General features: G+C 40.6%; 1 protein-coding gene across 2 annotated transcripts in view; it reads left to right on the top strand.

The window, feature by feature from the left end:
* Window positions 1–5,634: 5,634 nt before the first annotated feature.
* RMDN2 (regulator of microtubule dynamics 2) overlaps window positions 5,635–18,235 on the top strand; it is a 48,751-nt gene continuing 36,150 nt past the window's right edge. For both annotated transcript variants that reach the window (XM_080408942.1, XM_080408943.1), the window contains exons 1-5: window positions 5,635–5,722; window positions 6,234–6,700; window positions 14,234–14,426; window positions 15,365–15,467; window positions 17,554–17,614. In XM_080408942.1, the coding sequence (XP_080265068.1) occupies window positions 6,246–6,700; window positions 14,234–14,426; window positions 15,365–15,467; window positions 17,554–17,614 (812 nt within the window). In that variant the 5' untranslated portion in view covers window positions 5,635–5,722; window positions 6,234–6,245. The remainder of the gene's footprint in view (window positions 5,723–6,233; window positions 6,701–14,233; window positions 14,427–15,364; window positions 15,468–17,553; window positions 17,615–18,235) is intronic.

Raw genomic sequence — 18,235 nt, 5'->3', positions numbered from 1 at the left:
CCCTCCTGCCCTGAACGGACTGCACATATGGCACCACACCGGGTGCAGGGCTAGGAAGTGACCCGAGGGCCGCGGGCTCCTAAGGGAGGCACCTCATGTGCCTCCGTTCTCACATGGGCGACACCCCCTCCGAAAACCAGGTGACACCCCCTCCGAAAACCAGGCAGCGCTGCTGCATTTCCACCTCATGGTGAGGCTGGTTCGTACCCCAGCGCCTCCCACGGGTCTGGTTTCCAGCTGTGCCTGCCCATGGCTGCCGGGCATCATTCTGCTTTGGTGCCGGTGCGGGCCCTTGCCCCGACCCAGCCGGGCCCTGGCCTCTGGAGCCCGCAGCCCCTGGCGGGAGGCGGGTGGCTGTCACGCATTGTAGTGGTGGCAGAGCTGGGGGTCAAGAGACAGCAACAAAGGGCAGGGTGCGGCACGGTTGTCAGGCGCTGTCCCCAGGGCGGTGTGTGGCCTCAGTGAAGTCACCAGGCCGTGTGTGCCTCAAACTACCCCTGCAAAGCGTCCGCTCTCAGGGCCAGAGGGAACCAGGGCCGGTTAGGGGGAGGCATTTGACACGTGTGTGTCCTTGGAGCCAGCCAGTCCCCGACTTGTGCTGTGACCTTTGGAGCCTGGTGCCGCTCATTGCTGCACAGCCCCACCTTGCCCTCCGCACTCCCACTTGCAAGCCCGCACCAGCAGTTCCAAACATCATCCCAAAGGCATAATTGCATCATGACTTTTAAAAGTGGCATGATACTGTTTTGGATAAAAATATCAAGGAAGATTTAAATGTTATTGCCCAATGCTAGTTTGCAGCCTAACGCAAATGAGAGTACCATGAGATCAAACAGATTTCCTATTCTGCACATTTACAAATTCCATTTACACCTGCATTTGGGAGAACACAGCAATAAGTCAAAAAGTAAGCATATTTTTTAGCATTCTTTCTGCATTTTTGAACCAGGATCTGATGCAAAATAGTGAAGTCGATAACTTACCTACATAATTTGCTGCATCACACACTGCGGGCTCTTCAGAGTAACTTTTGATGTGTATCAGACTTGTTCAGAGTGTACTGCTAGATTTTATGCTTACTTCAAACTTCTTGCTCAACAGGACTTCTAGTTGTATGAGGAATACAGGTCTAGAAACTCCTTTAAAAGCATTTTAAATGTAAAAAAAACTTTTTTTAAAAAATACAAGTTTCAAAAGGGGTTGTTTTGCATGTGGAAGATACACCATATTTTGCCATTATAATACTTCCAGAAATTGTTTTCTTGCCTTTGAAATAACTGTAAGACCAAACTAACCTTTACACCCTCATTCTGTTTATCATGTCATATAACCCACACACAATCTCACTGAAATGAAAACAATTTAAATTGCTTTGGCATTATATTTAATTTTGCGAGCTCTGGGGCAAGCTCTTCCATTTCTGTCTTTGACTTTTCTAGGTGTTCTGCTTGCTTAAGTCCTGCTTTCCCAGTCCAAGCTTATTGAGTAAAACATAAAGTATCTCCTTTATGAACACGAAGGATTTCAAAAAACTGCTTAGGAACTTGCTAAAGGCGATTACATCAGTATGCAATAGAAGTGTATTAAGTACTTTATGTGCCTGTTGACATACAAATCTGTGTTTGCATGTGCATTTGAAAACTGGAAAACAAAACAAGGAAACAGAAAAACATGTTTCAGTTGCTGGTAAAATTTCTTCTAAAGGTTGGGATTTTACTCTGTTGTTCTCAGAAATAACTGGTATTTCAGTTTGAATATAAAAGCACAGTCCAATGGAAATGCTTCTAAAACAACTACTCTGACCATAAATCTGCCTGTCTAAGAGATGCTTTTCTAGCTGCTCATTGGATTTGGATTTTTGAAACTACATATTGAGTAACTGTGCAGTAACTTTAAATAGTATCTATAAGAAGTGGCAGTAGAAGAAACATTTTCACTACTTTCACAGACAGCAGTACTGCTTATACTCCAGAATGTACTGGCAGGGATTTTGTTACTTCTGCTAAAATATGGTACAAAATTCTAGTCAGTCAAAAAACCCAAATCTCAATCTGGACCACACTGAATAATGATTCCCCATATAACCTACTGGTTTAATCACACTAACACAGGCTGGGTGAAATATATCTAAATCAGAAAAAAACCCCACCACCACAATGAAAACATGCAAACATTTAAAAGGCCGTTATTACCATTCTTGACAATTGATATGAATACCTTCTTTTACAAGAGGGCTAACTTGGTGTTGAAGTTGCTGCAGTCTTTTTTTCCCACAAGGTAGCAGCACTAGAACTGTGAATGAGCAACAGGCTCGTGAGTCCATCTCACCAAAATTCAGAAAGGCTCCCTAGTTTATTTATTTTATAGTCTTTACGAATTTGCACCTCAGAATCAGAGGAAAATCTTCTTAAACACCAGGACTGGGTACAAATAGCAATTAAAATAATGAATAACTCCAATTTATTAATTTTTCATTGAGGGTACTGGACAACTGTTCAGGGCAAGAGCCACAGCGAATATTGACAAGTCTTGACAGTGAATGCTTCTCTTCCCTCTGAGGTAAGAAATAATTTTGTTTATTTCTACAGCAAAAGATTCAGAAGAATTCAATACAACCTGACAGAACAGTAGGATTTCTGGCAGGCTGGTTCCAAGCCTGGTCAAAGGTACTTAAGCTTTCACAATATTTGGTGATTTATTAACAAGGTTTGATTTCACACTTAGAAGACAACTGCTGAAGTAATAAGCATGAAGTGTTACTAACACATTAAAAGTTTCTGTATTCGTTACAAGCAGTAGATTAATCTCTAGTTAGGGAGGAAGGGCATTTCAGAAAGAACAGCATACCACACAAAAAAATTTACAAAAGGATTACAGTTAAAGAATTTTATGTCAATTGTAAAATACAAATGCCTTCATACAGAAATGAAAATACTGGTAAATTAAGCTACATCTTGGCTGGAAACAGCATGTGTCAGTCAGTTACAGTGTAATGGTTTTCTCATCCATTGAACACAATTTCTCAGTAATAAGTTGACTTTTCTAACATGACCCAAAAATACTGTCCAAGTTCAAAATTACCCCAAGGACAAGTTAAACTACATGGCCTGGTTTTACGCAAGCAGCAGTGTAAGAAGGCTGGTGCCCTATGCAGGTGTGTCAGTGTTGCAGCTCCGGGGTGCGGAGCTCATCCTCAAACATCTGCCTGGGCCCAGGGGTGAAGGAAGGCAGAATTTTCACAGGGTCTTACCACCCCAGAGCTGCTGACCTTCATGCAACTTGTTGAAACTTCACTATCTTGACATCTTTCTTCTGTCAAAATTGCCTGAAATTAAGCGACAGGTTCATGAGCTGCTGGGTGGAGAAAGTGTCATGGTATTGCCTGACCGAAGAACAGCGCCCAGACAACCTGAGGACATAAGCTTCGTCTTCTTAGGAAGTAAGGCTAAAAATACATGGGGCTAACCATTTTATAACAGGCGGTGGTCTGGACTTGCATGTTTTTTAGGACTTCAGGTACAAAGTTTCTTTGGAACTAGGAAAAAATCCACATCCAGAAGAATAATACTTTTTTAAAAAAAGTTCTTTCAGGTTTTTAGAACATACGTCAGGTTTAGGCCAATTTAATTGTGTCAAATCCAGGTAAATTTGTGTTTAGATCCCCAGCTTGGAATGCTGTTGTGTTCTGGCAGGTTTCTACATACATGTGATAACTTCTGTCCTGCTCTGCCTGGGTAAAATTGCCTCAGGTGAAAACTAAATAAGGAGTTTGGGACCAGACAGGTGACCTGATTTTCACAATTGCTATGCACCCAGGCAACTGTAGACAAAAGTTTTCCTGGTCCATTGTTTTTGAAAGCAGGCCGGCTTGTCTAAGGCCTGCAGCCTGAGACAGCCACTTTGGAAAACATTTGAAAAAACTCGCTTAGGTTTTTGTATCCATAATCTGTTTCATCTTTATGCTGTGTTTGCCCTCCAATTAACTATCTTTTAAGAATCCTTTCCTGTTTTAATTGACTTATAGAAAGATTTTGGCAGATTGTATTAAAAAGAGAAAACAAAGGTTCTCCAACAATTTTTTTATTGCCATTCTTGAACATTTGTAATACCATCAGCATGGAGATTCATGTAGTCCCATTCCATTTTAAAATGCTTATGGATTATGTAACTTAAAACAATTACTTATAGTTAAAATTGTTCTTTAAAATAATTTTATTTTAGTAAAGTATCCATAAAATTTTGAAGATATTTCTATCCTTGGTTTAAAAACTTCGAATTACAAACATATGAACAGATTATACTTTTTTTTTTTTTTTTTTTTTTTGTAACTAGAAAGACTGGAGAACACTTAAACAGTATTTGTTTTTCCATCTGAACACATTTCTACTTTTCAGGTTGTAGTTTGGTCTCACATAGGGCTAGTTTCATCCTCAGGTTCTTAATGGATAGTTAGATAGCAGCTGTAGTTATTTTAGAGGAAGTTTTTATTTGAAAATGAATAGACATCAGACTGATTTACATTTGCTAATTTGCAGTAAGACTGAACATTCTTGAGCTCTTGGTACCTTTTTAAAGCACTTCTTTTTTAACAAACACTTTGTTCACTCTTTAAAGGCAGTTAGTATGTTTTTTAAGAAATACTTTGTTTCTGAGTGATATAGCTAAGGAAAATTGCAACTGATGATGAGCAGTTTCTTTCATTGCACAGATACAGTGGTTTCCATAACGATGATTATTCCATCATTTCTGCCTCTGTTCTGCACTAGCACTTGTGAGCTTATTAGAAATTTCTGTTCTGGTTTTAACTTTCCATCTAGGCCACTAAGGCTATGTGTACGTTAGCGGGGACTGGCAGGTGTGCGTCTGTGGGCAAAACAGTTGGTGCCGAGGCCATTCCTTCAGCCCTCGCAGAGGAACACGAGTTTTACGCTTTCCAGATTCTGCCGGGATGTTGTGCCCAAGCACCCTCCAGAAGCCTTCAGGAAGGCGAATGGGCACAGCAGGCTGTCTGCAATGATCCTTCTGCCATTCAAGGCCAAAAGCAGGCGGTAGATCCAGAAATAAATACAGTCATACGGGAAAGAAGGGTCTAGTGAGTCACTGATGACAGTGATATCCCAGGTGGGATGCAGGAGCAGCACCTCCCGCACCCTGTTAAAGCCAAGTTCCTCCAAACTTTGGGCAATCTGTAACAGGCTTGGGTGAAATCAGCTTTGGGCCCTTAGATGGCTAAAACCGCAATGGTGTTGTGCCAGGGCTGCTCCTCTTTCTGGCAGCCGGACAGCGGCTCGCCATGATTTTGCAGCTTCGCGCCTCAGCTGATGCCGTAAAAACACAGTTTCCCTGGGCCCAGAAGCAGCGAAGATGGAACAGCCACGGGCCCAAGAGGGACACGGACAATTCGAGCCACTCCTGAAGCAGGCGCGGCACGTCCCCCCGCGGCGCCGCTCGGCGGGGCTGCCACCGCCGCGACCCGCCCGCCCCACGCGGGCCCCGCCGGCCCGGAGGCCGCCCGCCCGCCCCGGGGCTGCCAGGGCGAGGGCGGCGGGGCAGGCCCGGCCCAGCGCCCTCCTCCGCGGGGCAGCGCCCGCCGGCTGCGGCCGTGCCGGCAGGGCCCGCCCCCCGATCCGGGTACCGCCGCCCCCCGTGCCGCGGCGGGAGAGCGGCGGGGCCGCGCCCGGCCCGCACTCGCTCTCGCTCCCTCTTCCGGCCCGGCCCGCCGGTACGTAACGGGGGCGGCGCCGGGCCCGGGCCCGGGGATGGTGCTGCCGCCGCCGGCGACCCCTGCCGGGGCGGCGGGGCTGGGGCGGGCTGCGGGGCGGGCGGACTCCGCGGGGCGCCAGCGGGGCCCCGGCGGCGCGGGGTGGCCGGGGCGGCGCGGGCTGCGCTCCGGCCTGGCGGCTGGGCGGCCGCCGCTGCGCAAAACCCGGTGACACGAGTTTCTCGCATTAAAACAGAAATATCCCAAGGTGTGGAGAAGGTGAGGGGCGAAGGCTGCGGCCCTGCCATCGTGCGGTGCAGGCGCGTGTGCCCTTCACCCCCCGCCCCCCCCGGCGGTGCCGCTGCCGTACGGCGCCGTGCTGCTGCGGCCCCGCGGCGCGGTAACTTTGTACAGCCAACAACCCGCCGGTTGTTCCAGCCCGGCACTTCTGCCACTTCCGAGCAAAGCACGTCGTTTGGGTAGACCAGGAGAAATCTCAAACTCCCCACTGTTTGTTGTCTCACGATTTCAGGAGAGCGCAGACATGTCTCCCTTCGAAAATAAAGGACTGATACTGGGCGTGATGGCAGGGACGGCCGGAATAAGCCTGATGCTGATTTGGTACCGTAAGATTCGAAAATTCGGTGCAGCCGAGTGTGTGCCTGCGTTCCCAGATGTAGGTGACAGGCTTAACTCTGTGGGCTTGCAAAACGAAGCTCCTAACGAGCAAGGAGCAGTGATGGTTTTACATGGAAGACAACTGCAGATACTAGAAAAATTGAATGGCTTGCTAGTAAGCGTGGACGAACTGAAGAGAGAGGTGAAATTTCTGAAAGAAGCTATTCCAAAGCTTGAAGAGCTGGTTCGAAATGAGCTTCAAGGGAAGGGAGATACTCAGAGAGTTAGCCCATCACACAGAGCAACAAAACGGAGAAAAGCTGAGACATCTTCTGGTGCACCAGAAACTACCAGCTCTGAGGAGGCAGAAAGTGAAGGAGGGTAAGTCAATATTTTATGTATACTACAGTACACATGCAGTGCAAATTACATTGTTACTGCTGTGAAACTTTGTAAACAGGAGCTGTTTTAAAGTTTTATGTATATTTTACATTTCTCTATATTCGGGTGGAAATACCCAAACAAAAACAACCCAACATTCAGATTAGTGATTTCTAGATCAGAGGAAACTCTGGGTGACCATCTCTGAACCTGCACTGTGGCTGAAGTTGGCTTAATGCCAAGCATAATTCAGATTTGTAAGGGCGAATTTGGTAACGATCTGATGTGGTATTGCTACATAGCTGTGCAATGAGAGGCAAAGTTCAGAATAATGGTGCAATTTTAAACCTGCTTCTAGTAAGAAAGTAGTCTTGTCTTGTGCCTCTCTGACAGAGCTTGTCCAAGCTGTACGAATGCGCTTGTGCTTTTTATAATTGTCTTCTGTGGACCTTAAAGATGAGAGTTGTTACAGTGTTCTGCCTAAAGGTATTGCATGCTATGAAAACTGTCCAAATGCAATACGTGTACAGACGGCAGTATGGTTATGTGTATTGGCTGTTGTATACGCTTTCTGGTGGCTTAAAAAGTAACCAAGGGATTTGGGATACTGACGCAGTAAAATGCCTAGTTTTGATCACACCTTGAAGTCCCATTGGGGTTAATGGGATCTTTTATACATGGGAGGAACATGCAGAAGCATCAGATGTACCTGGAACCCAGGAGAGGAACCATATTCTTGTCTTCTCAAATGTTCCCTAATATACCCTCCAGTAGTAATGTAAAAATGGTGATAACATTACTCTCCTGTAATTGCAACTTTGTTTTGACATACTCAGATTAGATAGTTACGTGCAACTTAATGAGGGTATGTTTATAGCAACTGAGTTTTTTGAACCATCTCCTCGGTGTGTTATACGCACCCATGTAGGCAGCATTATGTCTGTGCATTGCCTATCTTGAGTCACTTTTTTCTCTAAAGATATATTAATTAACTGTCATATTCTGAAGACAGCAACATGCTGCATATAATAATTACTGAATTCTATTTTTTAAGAGTTCCTGTGGGCAGGGTTTCTTGTTGTGTTGCATCCCAGCCCACACACTTCACAAGACTCAAATGTTAATACCATATTTTAAGATCTGTCAGTTCTACTATGAGCCAGTTCTTTATTTTAAGTATTCAGTATGGACAGGGATATTTAAAGACATTCCTCCTTCACACGGTGTAGAAACATTTCAGTTCTATGAGTTTCTCAGGTGGTTTTATCCATGAATTGGTTTGCAGACGCCTTTACGTTATCCTTAAAATATTTGGAGATGTAGATAAGGGTAAAGGACCAGTTTATGAGTAATCAGTTCACAGATGCAATATGGGGCTTATTCAACACCCAGCATTTGAGAAGATCCTGGTTTTTGGTCAGGATTGCTGTGCTGCTGTTTGAGAACTAGCCAAGGAAACTTGTTTCTTCACGTTCTTCTGTGTGACAAGCTGATGAGATGATCCAATATGAGTGATTATAGTGTGCAAGAGCTTTGAATGTGTCCTTGAGAGAGGCCTTCTCTGACATGTATTTGAGCACAGTCAGAAGGAAGGAAGATAATTCAAGGTTATAGATAGTGTTAGTCATTTGGGTATGTGCTTTTCCAATGCTACTTTTTAATCCCTTTTGAAAAGGTGTGTTTTTTTCCCTACTAACACCTTGTACTTGATATGCTTGTTTTGGGTATCTTCTCTAAATTCATTTTGTTAAAGTAATTTTCTTTTTGTACTTTTTTTCTTCCTCTTGCAGATGGAAATAGGTTGTTAATCCTAATATATGTACACTTGCAGTGTATATAGCTTTTTCTGAGGTGTTCTGTAACCATAATGACACTGGTGCATGTTCTGTGAGAGTTTGCTGTGACAGGCAATAACAATAATATTTTTTTTTTTCAGTTAATGTGCATCACCATTTCATGCGCTGTAGGTATAACCATGTCTATTGTTTTATACCTGTTCTGTGGTGAATTCCACACACAATAATGTATTCAGTTGCTAGTTCGTGCACTAGAGAAATAATTTTTCTCTTTGTTACAGATTAAACTTTTTTTCACTTTGTGTATTCTAAAGTACATGCAACATGTTTCGCTGCCTCAGCAGTATTTTTATGATCTAGAAGATAGGATTTTGCTTGTGTTAAGCACTTCTGGTTTTAAGTGACAAATGGGTAGAAGCTGGGAATTGACAGATGAAGTAATCTTAAGAGTTTTATGGACTTACACTGGATGACTACATTGGTTTCAGATTTGTAAACTTCTTCCAGAAAAGCTTTTAATGCTACTGTTTTTTCCATAAAATATTTGAAGCTGACAGTCTCTGATGTGGTCCTCACTGCTTTGGTGATATTCTGGTCATATTCTCAGTGTCACTGTTGGTATTTAACACCTTGGGAAGAGAAGCTTTCTCTTTTGCCTTTAAAAATTTATATACCTCTCTAAGAGGAAAAAAATCACACGCTTTTTAATAAATGAGATGTTTTTACATAATGACAGGTGGCCTGAATGGAAAGTACACTGAATGGATGGGACATTGACTGAATGCTGAAGAGCCTACGATTTCTAGTCTGCGCTTTTCTGTGTTCTATTCTTAACGGTTTGTTTCAGGTTTCCATCATGTACTAGTAAAACCTCAGTCTTTTAACATTTGAGAATGTGTAACAAGCACTCGTTCATTTACAAACAGAGTAAATTGTTTCTAGATGATCACCTTGGATGGAGAGTGTCACCTAATTCTCCTCTTCATAGTTTTAAAGCTGTTTCCTTCCTGATACAGCAGTGATGAACCATTGACATCAGTGTCATGTTTGGGATGGGTCTTCAGCTGGCCTGGCATCCAAGCTTTTCAAGTTACGTTTGGCTTCAGTCATCAGAAGATTCACCACAGTAAATACTTTTCCTACAGATGTTTTATTTATAATTTTTCCTTGAAATAGTTTAAATATTCAGCAGGAAGAAACATTTCCCTTGTCTGTTTCTGAGTATCACTTCACTTACCATTTCTTCATTTTTTCATTTATTTTTGCTGCCCATTTGTTTTCAGTGCAGCCCTCAGCTGTCCTAAGAATCTGATTTGCCAAACTTTTCCTCAAAAGCTGCTTGTCATTACTAATGGATATGCACTCTGCTGGATCATACAGTGCAAATTTGATCCAGATCAGCCTGTGACATATAATCACCTTTCTATTGAATTAGCTGGAGCAGATGAGAAGGTGTTTGTGTCAGCTTGTTATTTTTTTAAGCTGGCAGAGAGACAACAGATGATATTTGATCTGTCTAAAAGCTGAAGTGTTGTGAACAGATGATACCTGGTTAGGGCCAGTGTCTGCCAATTTACAGGCAATCCAACACAGGTTTTGAACCAGCAAAGTGAGTTTATACCACAGTGGTGTTTTATAACATGTACCTCAGGGTTTTTTTAATCCAGTACTAGGTGCCTGGATTTACTGAGTAGCTTAACCACAGTGCGGTGAGTCTCCAGCACAGTTCTTATTTGTTCTTTGGACTTTGAACAGTCCCTTGTGATCCAACTGAGTCCTGTTGGTTGACCATTGCTCCTCACATTCTTACCACTGTTTTTCTCTTTTAAATAGAATCTGTTGGTAATAAAGGTGAAAACAAGTTGGCACTGACTGTAGATGCTTTTAAAGTTCTTTCATTTTCTCAAATATTGGTCCATGTGTTTATCACATGTAAATATTCACCTCTTGTAGGAAAATACCAGATAAAATTGCAAGTGTCAGTGCTGTTATAGGAAATATTTATAAACCAAACCATAATGACTCTTCCTCATTTTTTTTTTTTTTATTTTCCCTTTTGGATTACTGTCATCAGCCCTAGTCTCCACTTCTGTTTGTGCTGGTACTGATATTTTTTTTTATAGTATTGCTTTTCTAACATTTTTTTCTAAAATCGCTATCCTGCTAGCTGCTTTGTTGAAGTCACTTACCAAGCTCTTACCATAGTTTTCTATCAGTATCTGTTACACTCTTATTTTGTCCTTAAGTAGCTGGAAGGACTTCCTGTCTTGCAATAAAACTGGCTTCAGTTCAACTTGGTGAAGTACAGTTTACCCAAGTTGTTAGAAAAAATCCTAGCTGTTTATTTTTTAGAAGCCTGTATTGCCTTCTTAATGTTATGTGTTCATGCTTAAAACATCTCAGCTATGATAAGGATCGAACAGAGAACTAGTAAGAAAATTAATGTCATCAGAAACAAAATGTCTAGTTTGCCAAAATGGCTGAAGCGATACTTAATGTTTTATACTAGATTAAATTAACTTGCTGTCATTTTTACCCCCGTGACTCCTGAGCAATGTAGGAGTTTGCCTGGCATGTGTGACTAGTGAGGTGGGAACTCATCACGAATAAGTCATGAAGCCCTTGCGTGTCGCCTTGATGCTTTTCCTGTGGGAAATGCTGGGAGGCAGCAGTGTCAGCTCTGGAGCCAAAGTAGAAGAGACAAGGAAGAGGCGACCCTCTGAAGGCACTATGAAGTTATTTTTCTGAGGAAAGAAAGGAAGAATTCAGAGTAATGCTGGTACATCTCAGGGGTAGCTAGCACACTGAATCTTAAGCACTAGCACTTGTTTGCACTCCCTTGGACATTTTGGTATCAGGACATTTAATTTCTGGCCTTCTTATGAAAAACAGTATGCACTTCGGATCAAACTTGGTGAAGACTGGAAACATTTTCTTTCTTTTGTTTGAGAATGTTATTCTTCTCTGTTGGTTGTGCCCTTTAGTGTCGCTCCATCTCTTCTCATCTACATCAGCAGGCACAGGGTTGTATGGTTCGTTGCAGTCCCTAGGAATTACTGGCCTTGCCTACACTGAACAAAATTATTCAATGCTGTGTTTTTCACTTCCCATAGGTTGTTTTATAGGTATTGTTTTGCCTTCTTTAAAGCCAATCGACAAGTAAATTGAAATTTATGGCACTTTCATCAATGTTTAAGAGGTCTGCTCCACATTTAAGTTCTTTGAGAATTCATAAAGCAGACAGAGGAGACAGGAGAGAATTTCTGAGGACAATGGAGGTCAGAGGGAGTGGGGAAGAAATGACCTGTCCTCTCTGCTGTTTCTCAGCACAAATGTGGTCTGGAGATCATGTTTCAGTAGAAGAAGTGGAATGAGGAAAGGCTTGATGCAGTATGGTCTGATCTTAAAAGATTATTCTTCCATGGTATTTTATAATTATGGCTTTATATGTGGCACATATATATATCTATATATACACACAAGTTTATAATTATTAACTCCTTATGGCTTTACATCATCTGTTAGATAGCAACCTACTTCACACTTTTTCCATTTGAGTGTCTCTATGAATATTCTCATGTGACTGATCTGATGTCCTGTGAGTTTGGTGTTTGGCCTCACTCTGATGTTTAACCATGACAGTTTGATACAATGCTGCTGAAAATCTCTGCTGGGCTAGTTTGGAGTGACAAGTCTTGGCTGTCAGCCCAGCCTTGGCCTTTATATTTTGGGTGGGAGAGTAACGTTTCCTAATAATCACTTTTGTCTGTTTTCTAACATTGGAACGGTAGTGATCATAGAAATCTTAGGAAATGTTTATGCAGTGAAGATAAAGATGACGACATCAACACTGATTTCCAGACAGTGATTCCTTACTTTCATATCTACCTGCTTAGGTTGCATTTGATGCAGTGCCCAAATTCTTGTAACTAAAGACATACAATTGCAGTAATGTGTGGGAATTTGAAATTGCCTTAACTGCTTAGCTGTTGCTATTTTATATTAGGTTTTATTACTAGTTTTATTACCCTTATTTTAGGTTGGTAATTGCACAAATCCTCAGTGCATTTATCTCTTTATTAGGGGGGCTGGGGCATCCAAACCATTTGTGGAAAGGTACTTTCCAAACATACTTCACGTCATAGGATTACATATTAGAGCTAGAAGACTGCCCCCCTCCCACCAAATCCCTTGCACTTTGGTCAAGTTAGTGTTCTTACAAATACAGCCTATATATGATGTAGCTCTGCACCCACTTCAGTGTAACTATGGAAGAACAAGATGCTGTGCTTTTGAAGATGCTTCAGAAAAACAAAGTAAGTGTTCGGTGACTTAGACTCTGCAGGATACAACATAGGATGTATCATCAACTTCATCATAATCAAGATTATGTGAAACAAACCTGTAGGAATCTAGGAAGTTTCCCATCTCTGCTCTGCTCCATGTTGTTTTCCAGTTTGAACATGTACACATGTTTTATGTATGTATTGTTTTATCTAAATGTATTTCTGACTCCTCTTTCCCCCATTAGCGGGTTAATTTTGCAGTGAAACTGTCAGGCCATGTCTAGCACTTTTGTACCTTGATAAGCAGTTGTACTTCTTCATTTATAGGCTGTAAGTATATCTGCTTATGGTTTAGTTCTGGTCACTTCTAAAAGCAACACATTGGAAACAGAATATTTAGGAGTCATGATTATTAACCTCCATTTATACTGCTAACATGCTGTACTGGTAGTATTGCTGGAAAAAAATTTTCTATATTTTGACTGTCATGGCCTACTTTGATTATTCACTTGCTTAATGTGTATGGTATATTTCATGCTTTTTCTGCTCAGTTACCATTTAAAGAATCTCTGAACCTGGCAGCTGATATTTTTACATTATTATTTCTCATGAGAGCAGTATTTTCTAAAGCGGCAGTGCGGAAAATAGGCTTTTCTGTCCATTTTTTGTACATAAGAAAAGATGTACTTTTAAAAAATAGAGCCATTCAGCTGCTCCTATATGAAATTGGAGTACCCTAATGTACACTCAGCACTTTGGACAGTAAGGCCACCTGCTTATCTCTGTATGTTATTTATGGCCTTTGTAAAATATTCCTTTGTCCTTGACTGCTTGTGCTGCGTACTTGTGCGCTAAACATAATGAATTAATATAAACTCTTTCCCAGCTTCAGGCATTCTGACCCTCAGAATGTTCAAAGTAAAGGAATTGGTCACAGTGGTGGTACTGCTTATATTTAGATCTTACAAGCGTTTACCAAAACATTGTGTAAGTGATTCTTAACAGCACTTATGGTTTGGTCAGTAAGCTCATTCCTATTTAAAAAAACCAAAGAAATTGAGGTAAAGAGTTGAAGAGGCCTAGTCAGGGTTACAAAGCATGTCTTAGTACACATCAGTGATTTAAAGTGTTCTGCATTTGAAACACAGGGATACATGTGTTTCTAATATGCATCTGCATTTTTTTAATGCAGTATTAGGCAGCAGAATGGTGTAATTACTTGCCTGTTATGTTTGGAATATGGTTGTGCTGTCCCTTTGAAGATAAAGGTTTTGTAATAATAATTATAAGCTTGTAATAACAATAATAATAATAAGCTTGATACTGTGAATAAAAACTCCTTTAAGGTTGGACAACTGGAAGAAATTGTGCTCTGAAAGTTTTGCATTTGAATTTAACAATGCTTTACCAATATTTTTAGAAAAGATGGTTATTATTTTCTGGGATTTTAGTTATCTTACAGCTCATACTGATTCTGAAGGAGACTCTGAGGAAGAAAAGGGATGTATCGAATCACCCGATGCCATTGTAAAATCAGAAGAAGCGGAGTTATTTAATCTTTTACAGCAGGTAGACAATTTGCACAAGGGTTCAGAAGATGATAAAAAGGAGGGCTTCAGACTGCTGCTTGAGAAAGATGACAAGGTATTAATGGGTAAACTTAATATTATGTTGCTATTAAGTCATGCTTTGCACTGCTTTTGAGAATTCCCTTAATACAAGCATTAAAATGCACACAGGAATGGAAGATGAAATTGCTTGCCTATTTTTAAAATACAGTGAAAAAGAAATATTTCAAGGTGGCATCAATATTCATGTTGGGTGGGCACAGAAGATTTATTATTTTATATCACATCTGGGCTCAATAAATGCAAAATGTTGTTTGATTTATGTATTCTTGTATGCAACAAAGAAATGATACTTATTTTTACTGGTTTCAGAATGGTCTATGTGAGAAAGTCCTGCGTAATTAAGCAGTACCCAGACCTAGTATTCTCAAGAAATCAAACTAGGAGCCTGTAGCCTGCTTATACCTTTCTGGTGTACTTCATGTGAAGTTTTCTTTTGACTTTACTCTGCGCATATGTAACTCCAGATAAAATTTCAAAATGGTTTCACATATAGTGCTTAATTCAGTGTTTCGTTTTCTTCTGATTTGGCAAACATTAGTTCTGATTATGTTGTCATTAACGTATTGAAATACCCAGGAAGGTAGATGAGATACTAATTGTGAGTCAGTGTGGTGTTTATGGCATCCCCGAAGAAAGCACACATCACATCATGCAGGGATCTGTCGGCTTTACCTTTTTATTTTTTTATATTAAAACAACTTTAAAACTGGTTTATGAAATAAAACTTCTTTAGATGGCTCAGGGTATCTCCAGAAGCTGTATTATATTGTCCTTAGGTCATGAAAAGTTCGTCATCTGGTTGTTCTCATATAAACTAGAAGCAGTATAGAAGGATGCAAAATAACCAAAAATTTATGCCATATTCTGATAACCTGTTTTAAGGATTATGAAAGGAAACTGTTTAAATCACATTCTGATCAGTTTAATTACCCAGCTGTCCTCTACTTTCAGTATGAAAACTGTGTGGACTTTCTTTGGAGACTTGCACGTGCTTATGGAGATCTGTTTGAGATGACTGCTGATGCTGAGGAGAAGAGGAAATATGTAACTGATGGTAAGTAGAGGAAAAACGTTTATGTGGAATGCCATCTGAATGTGGTGAAACCTGCTTTGAACTTTGGTTGAGTTTTCCAGTCCAAGGAATTTCCAGCCCAATAAATGGGAACATTTGTGCTGTAATAATAATGTTTTGTGCAATAAACTGCCACAGTATACAACTTCAGGGCATTGTTTCCTCACTGGAGAGATTAAAAATCATTGAAGGAGAGGTATTGTGGGTCATAATTGAAGGCTGTTGACCCTGGATGGTGTCTTAAAATCCCATATTTTGTTGAGAATCAGATGGATGCACAATGTGAAAAAAGACAGATGCTGTCAGTGCAGTTTCTGAATTACATCTTTGGGAGAGCAGGAGGAATAAAGAAATAAATGCCAAGGCAAAGTCAAGGTTTGTCTTTCAGCTTTCCTGTGGCAAAGGAGCACTGCTACGTATCAGCTGCCTCTTTTGTGGGGATGGTGGGGCTGAAACTTTGTGATTCTGGAAAAACTATTACCCAGAAACAGCAGCTGTGTGTGACAATTTATATTGCTTCCAGGCATCTCTCCTCATGTGTCCTGTTTGACAGCTTAACCTCAACAAAGTTCTGATTTTCCTCTTCACAGCACTTTTTCTTTGTTGCTTTTAAAAGCATTGCCCTCTCTTTCACTGTCTGGATGCATATTGGCTAGAAGTACAGTTTACATTTTCCCTTTTTCTTTTGGCCTGTCTCCCCCCCCCTTTTTATTTTTATTTTTTTAAGTAAAACCTACATCTTTTCTACCTGTGCCACTCTCCTCCAGTCAACATGCTCTTTTTACAATAATCCTTTTTGCCTGTATCTGGGAATATTTCTCTCTTTTTGTCTCTCCATTGCCTCTCCCTTTTTCAACGGACCAAATCAGGTTTTATAAGTGTATTTGAAATCTGGTTTATTTTGTATTTTTTGACACTGATCCTGTTTTCTACTTTGTTTTGTATGCAGTGACATCACTGACAAAGCAGTTTTGGCTGCCCTTTGTCATCGTTAAAGGCAGTGTCATGCCTTTGTGTCATCTTTAAATATTCCATAGCCAACATCAGCTTATTCAAGGTCCTTGTCCCTATCCTTTCGTCGTCTAAATATTCATGAAGACTTGCACTGTCTTAGCTATTTAATTGATACTGTCTTTGCTTTAGTAGCAAATTGGCTTCTTTGTATGGAAATCACACAGTGCAGTGAGGATTATGACACAAACTAAATTACAACAGTAAACTCTGTTGTTGGATCCTTTGCTCCAGTGACTACATGTAGCCTCAGCTGATGAAAGATAATGGCATAGCAGAAGACAAGGAGAGATAAAGAATGATGGAATGAAACTGGGTCTTAGGTGTTGGCTCATGCTTATGAAGCGGTGGGTGGCGGCAGCCTTTTCATCTCAGTTTTTGGAAGTGATGCAGAGGGATTGTGACTGTGGGGGAGCTGGCAGTATTTTCATGGTTTTTTTCATTCCACTGGGTTGGATGACTGTGTATGCTGTTCTTTTATTTTATGAAGTTAACTTGCAATACAGAAATGTCAGTGTGGTTTAATTGGTTGCAGCTGAGACTTTGCAAACAGCAAGCATCTTATCTGAACTTCTTACTGGGAGCATGGGTTTGATCAAATCACCTACTGTCATCTTTATTCAGTTAAAAGTAGTACTTAATGTAAGTCTTTGTGCTGGAAAGGAACTTCAACTAGTTCATTTCTGTACCCAAGGCAGGAAACTGTTTCGCTGGCTCTTCTGACAGGTGCTTCTCTAACCAGCTTTTAAGGGTCTTCAGTGTTAGACAACATGGCCTCTTTTGGCAGTCCAGTCCAATCCTTCCCTGGTTTAGCTGCATCTGAACTGGATTTTAAAGGAAAATACAAAAATTGCACCCATATACATATATATATATAGATGCACATATGTATGTATGGATGTGTAAATAATGTAAAGCCAGGTCGTTACATTGTCCATCTAAATGAAGAACTGGTTTCTTCTTTGCAGCTAAGTGCATCAGGTTGCTTCATTTTGAGAGTTGCCTAGAACATGGAAGAGTACAATGAATCTTTTAATATACTGTATTCCTTTTACAGGAAAGATCAAAGCTGAAAAGGCTGTTCAGCTGGATGCCAGGAGTGCTGAGAGTCACCAGTGGTAAGTTTGAGAATGTGTGCATTTTTGAAAACTTATATTTATAAAATCCAACAAAAAAACCCCAGTTGTCTTTGGCTTCAAATAGCACTCACAGCAAGTGACGTTTATCATGCTACAGTTTGACATCAATTTAATAAATTATTCATTAATATTTTTTCATGGTTTTATGGAACTCAGTTATCATCAGTAGCAGCTAGAAAGGTCTAAGTATTCTGTAAAAGCATTTACTATAGCATGTGAAACAACTCAATAACCATACTCCAGTACATACCATGAAATGTAGAAGGGAGTATTTGCTTAAACCAGTATGTTATTGCTCAGAGAAGTCATAGTTTTCCATTTACCTTCTCTTTCAACACTTCACAAAATAATGTAATTTAGCATCGTATTTTGTCCTTTCTTTTGCTTGTAATTACCTGCATTCTAATACTTAAAAATAGACTATGGAAGCTTCAGCGAACTTCTCTTTTTTTAGTTTTATCGTATAATTTTCCTCCAAACTTGGCACTTGGATTAATTTTGTAGACCTTGCCAGGTCTAACAAACTCCGCAAATATAAATATTTTTTATCAAATCAATGTTATCAGGGAGAAGATAATTCTGCTGTGTTCTAGCTGTATT

This window comes from Falco punctatus (assembly GCF_963210335.1).
Source record: "Falco punctatus genome assembly, chromosome: 12".
In the NCBI taxonomy this organism is placed as follows: Eukaryota; Metazoa; Chordata; class Aves; order Falconiformes; family Falconidae; genus Falco; species Falco punctatus.
This window is presented reverse-complemented; position numbering and strand designations above follow the sequence as displayed.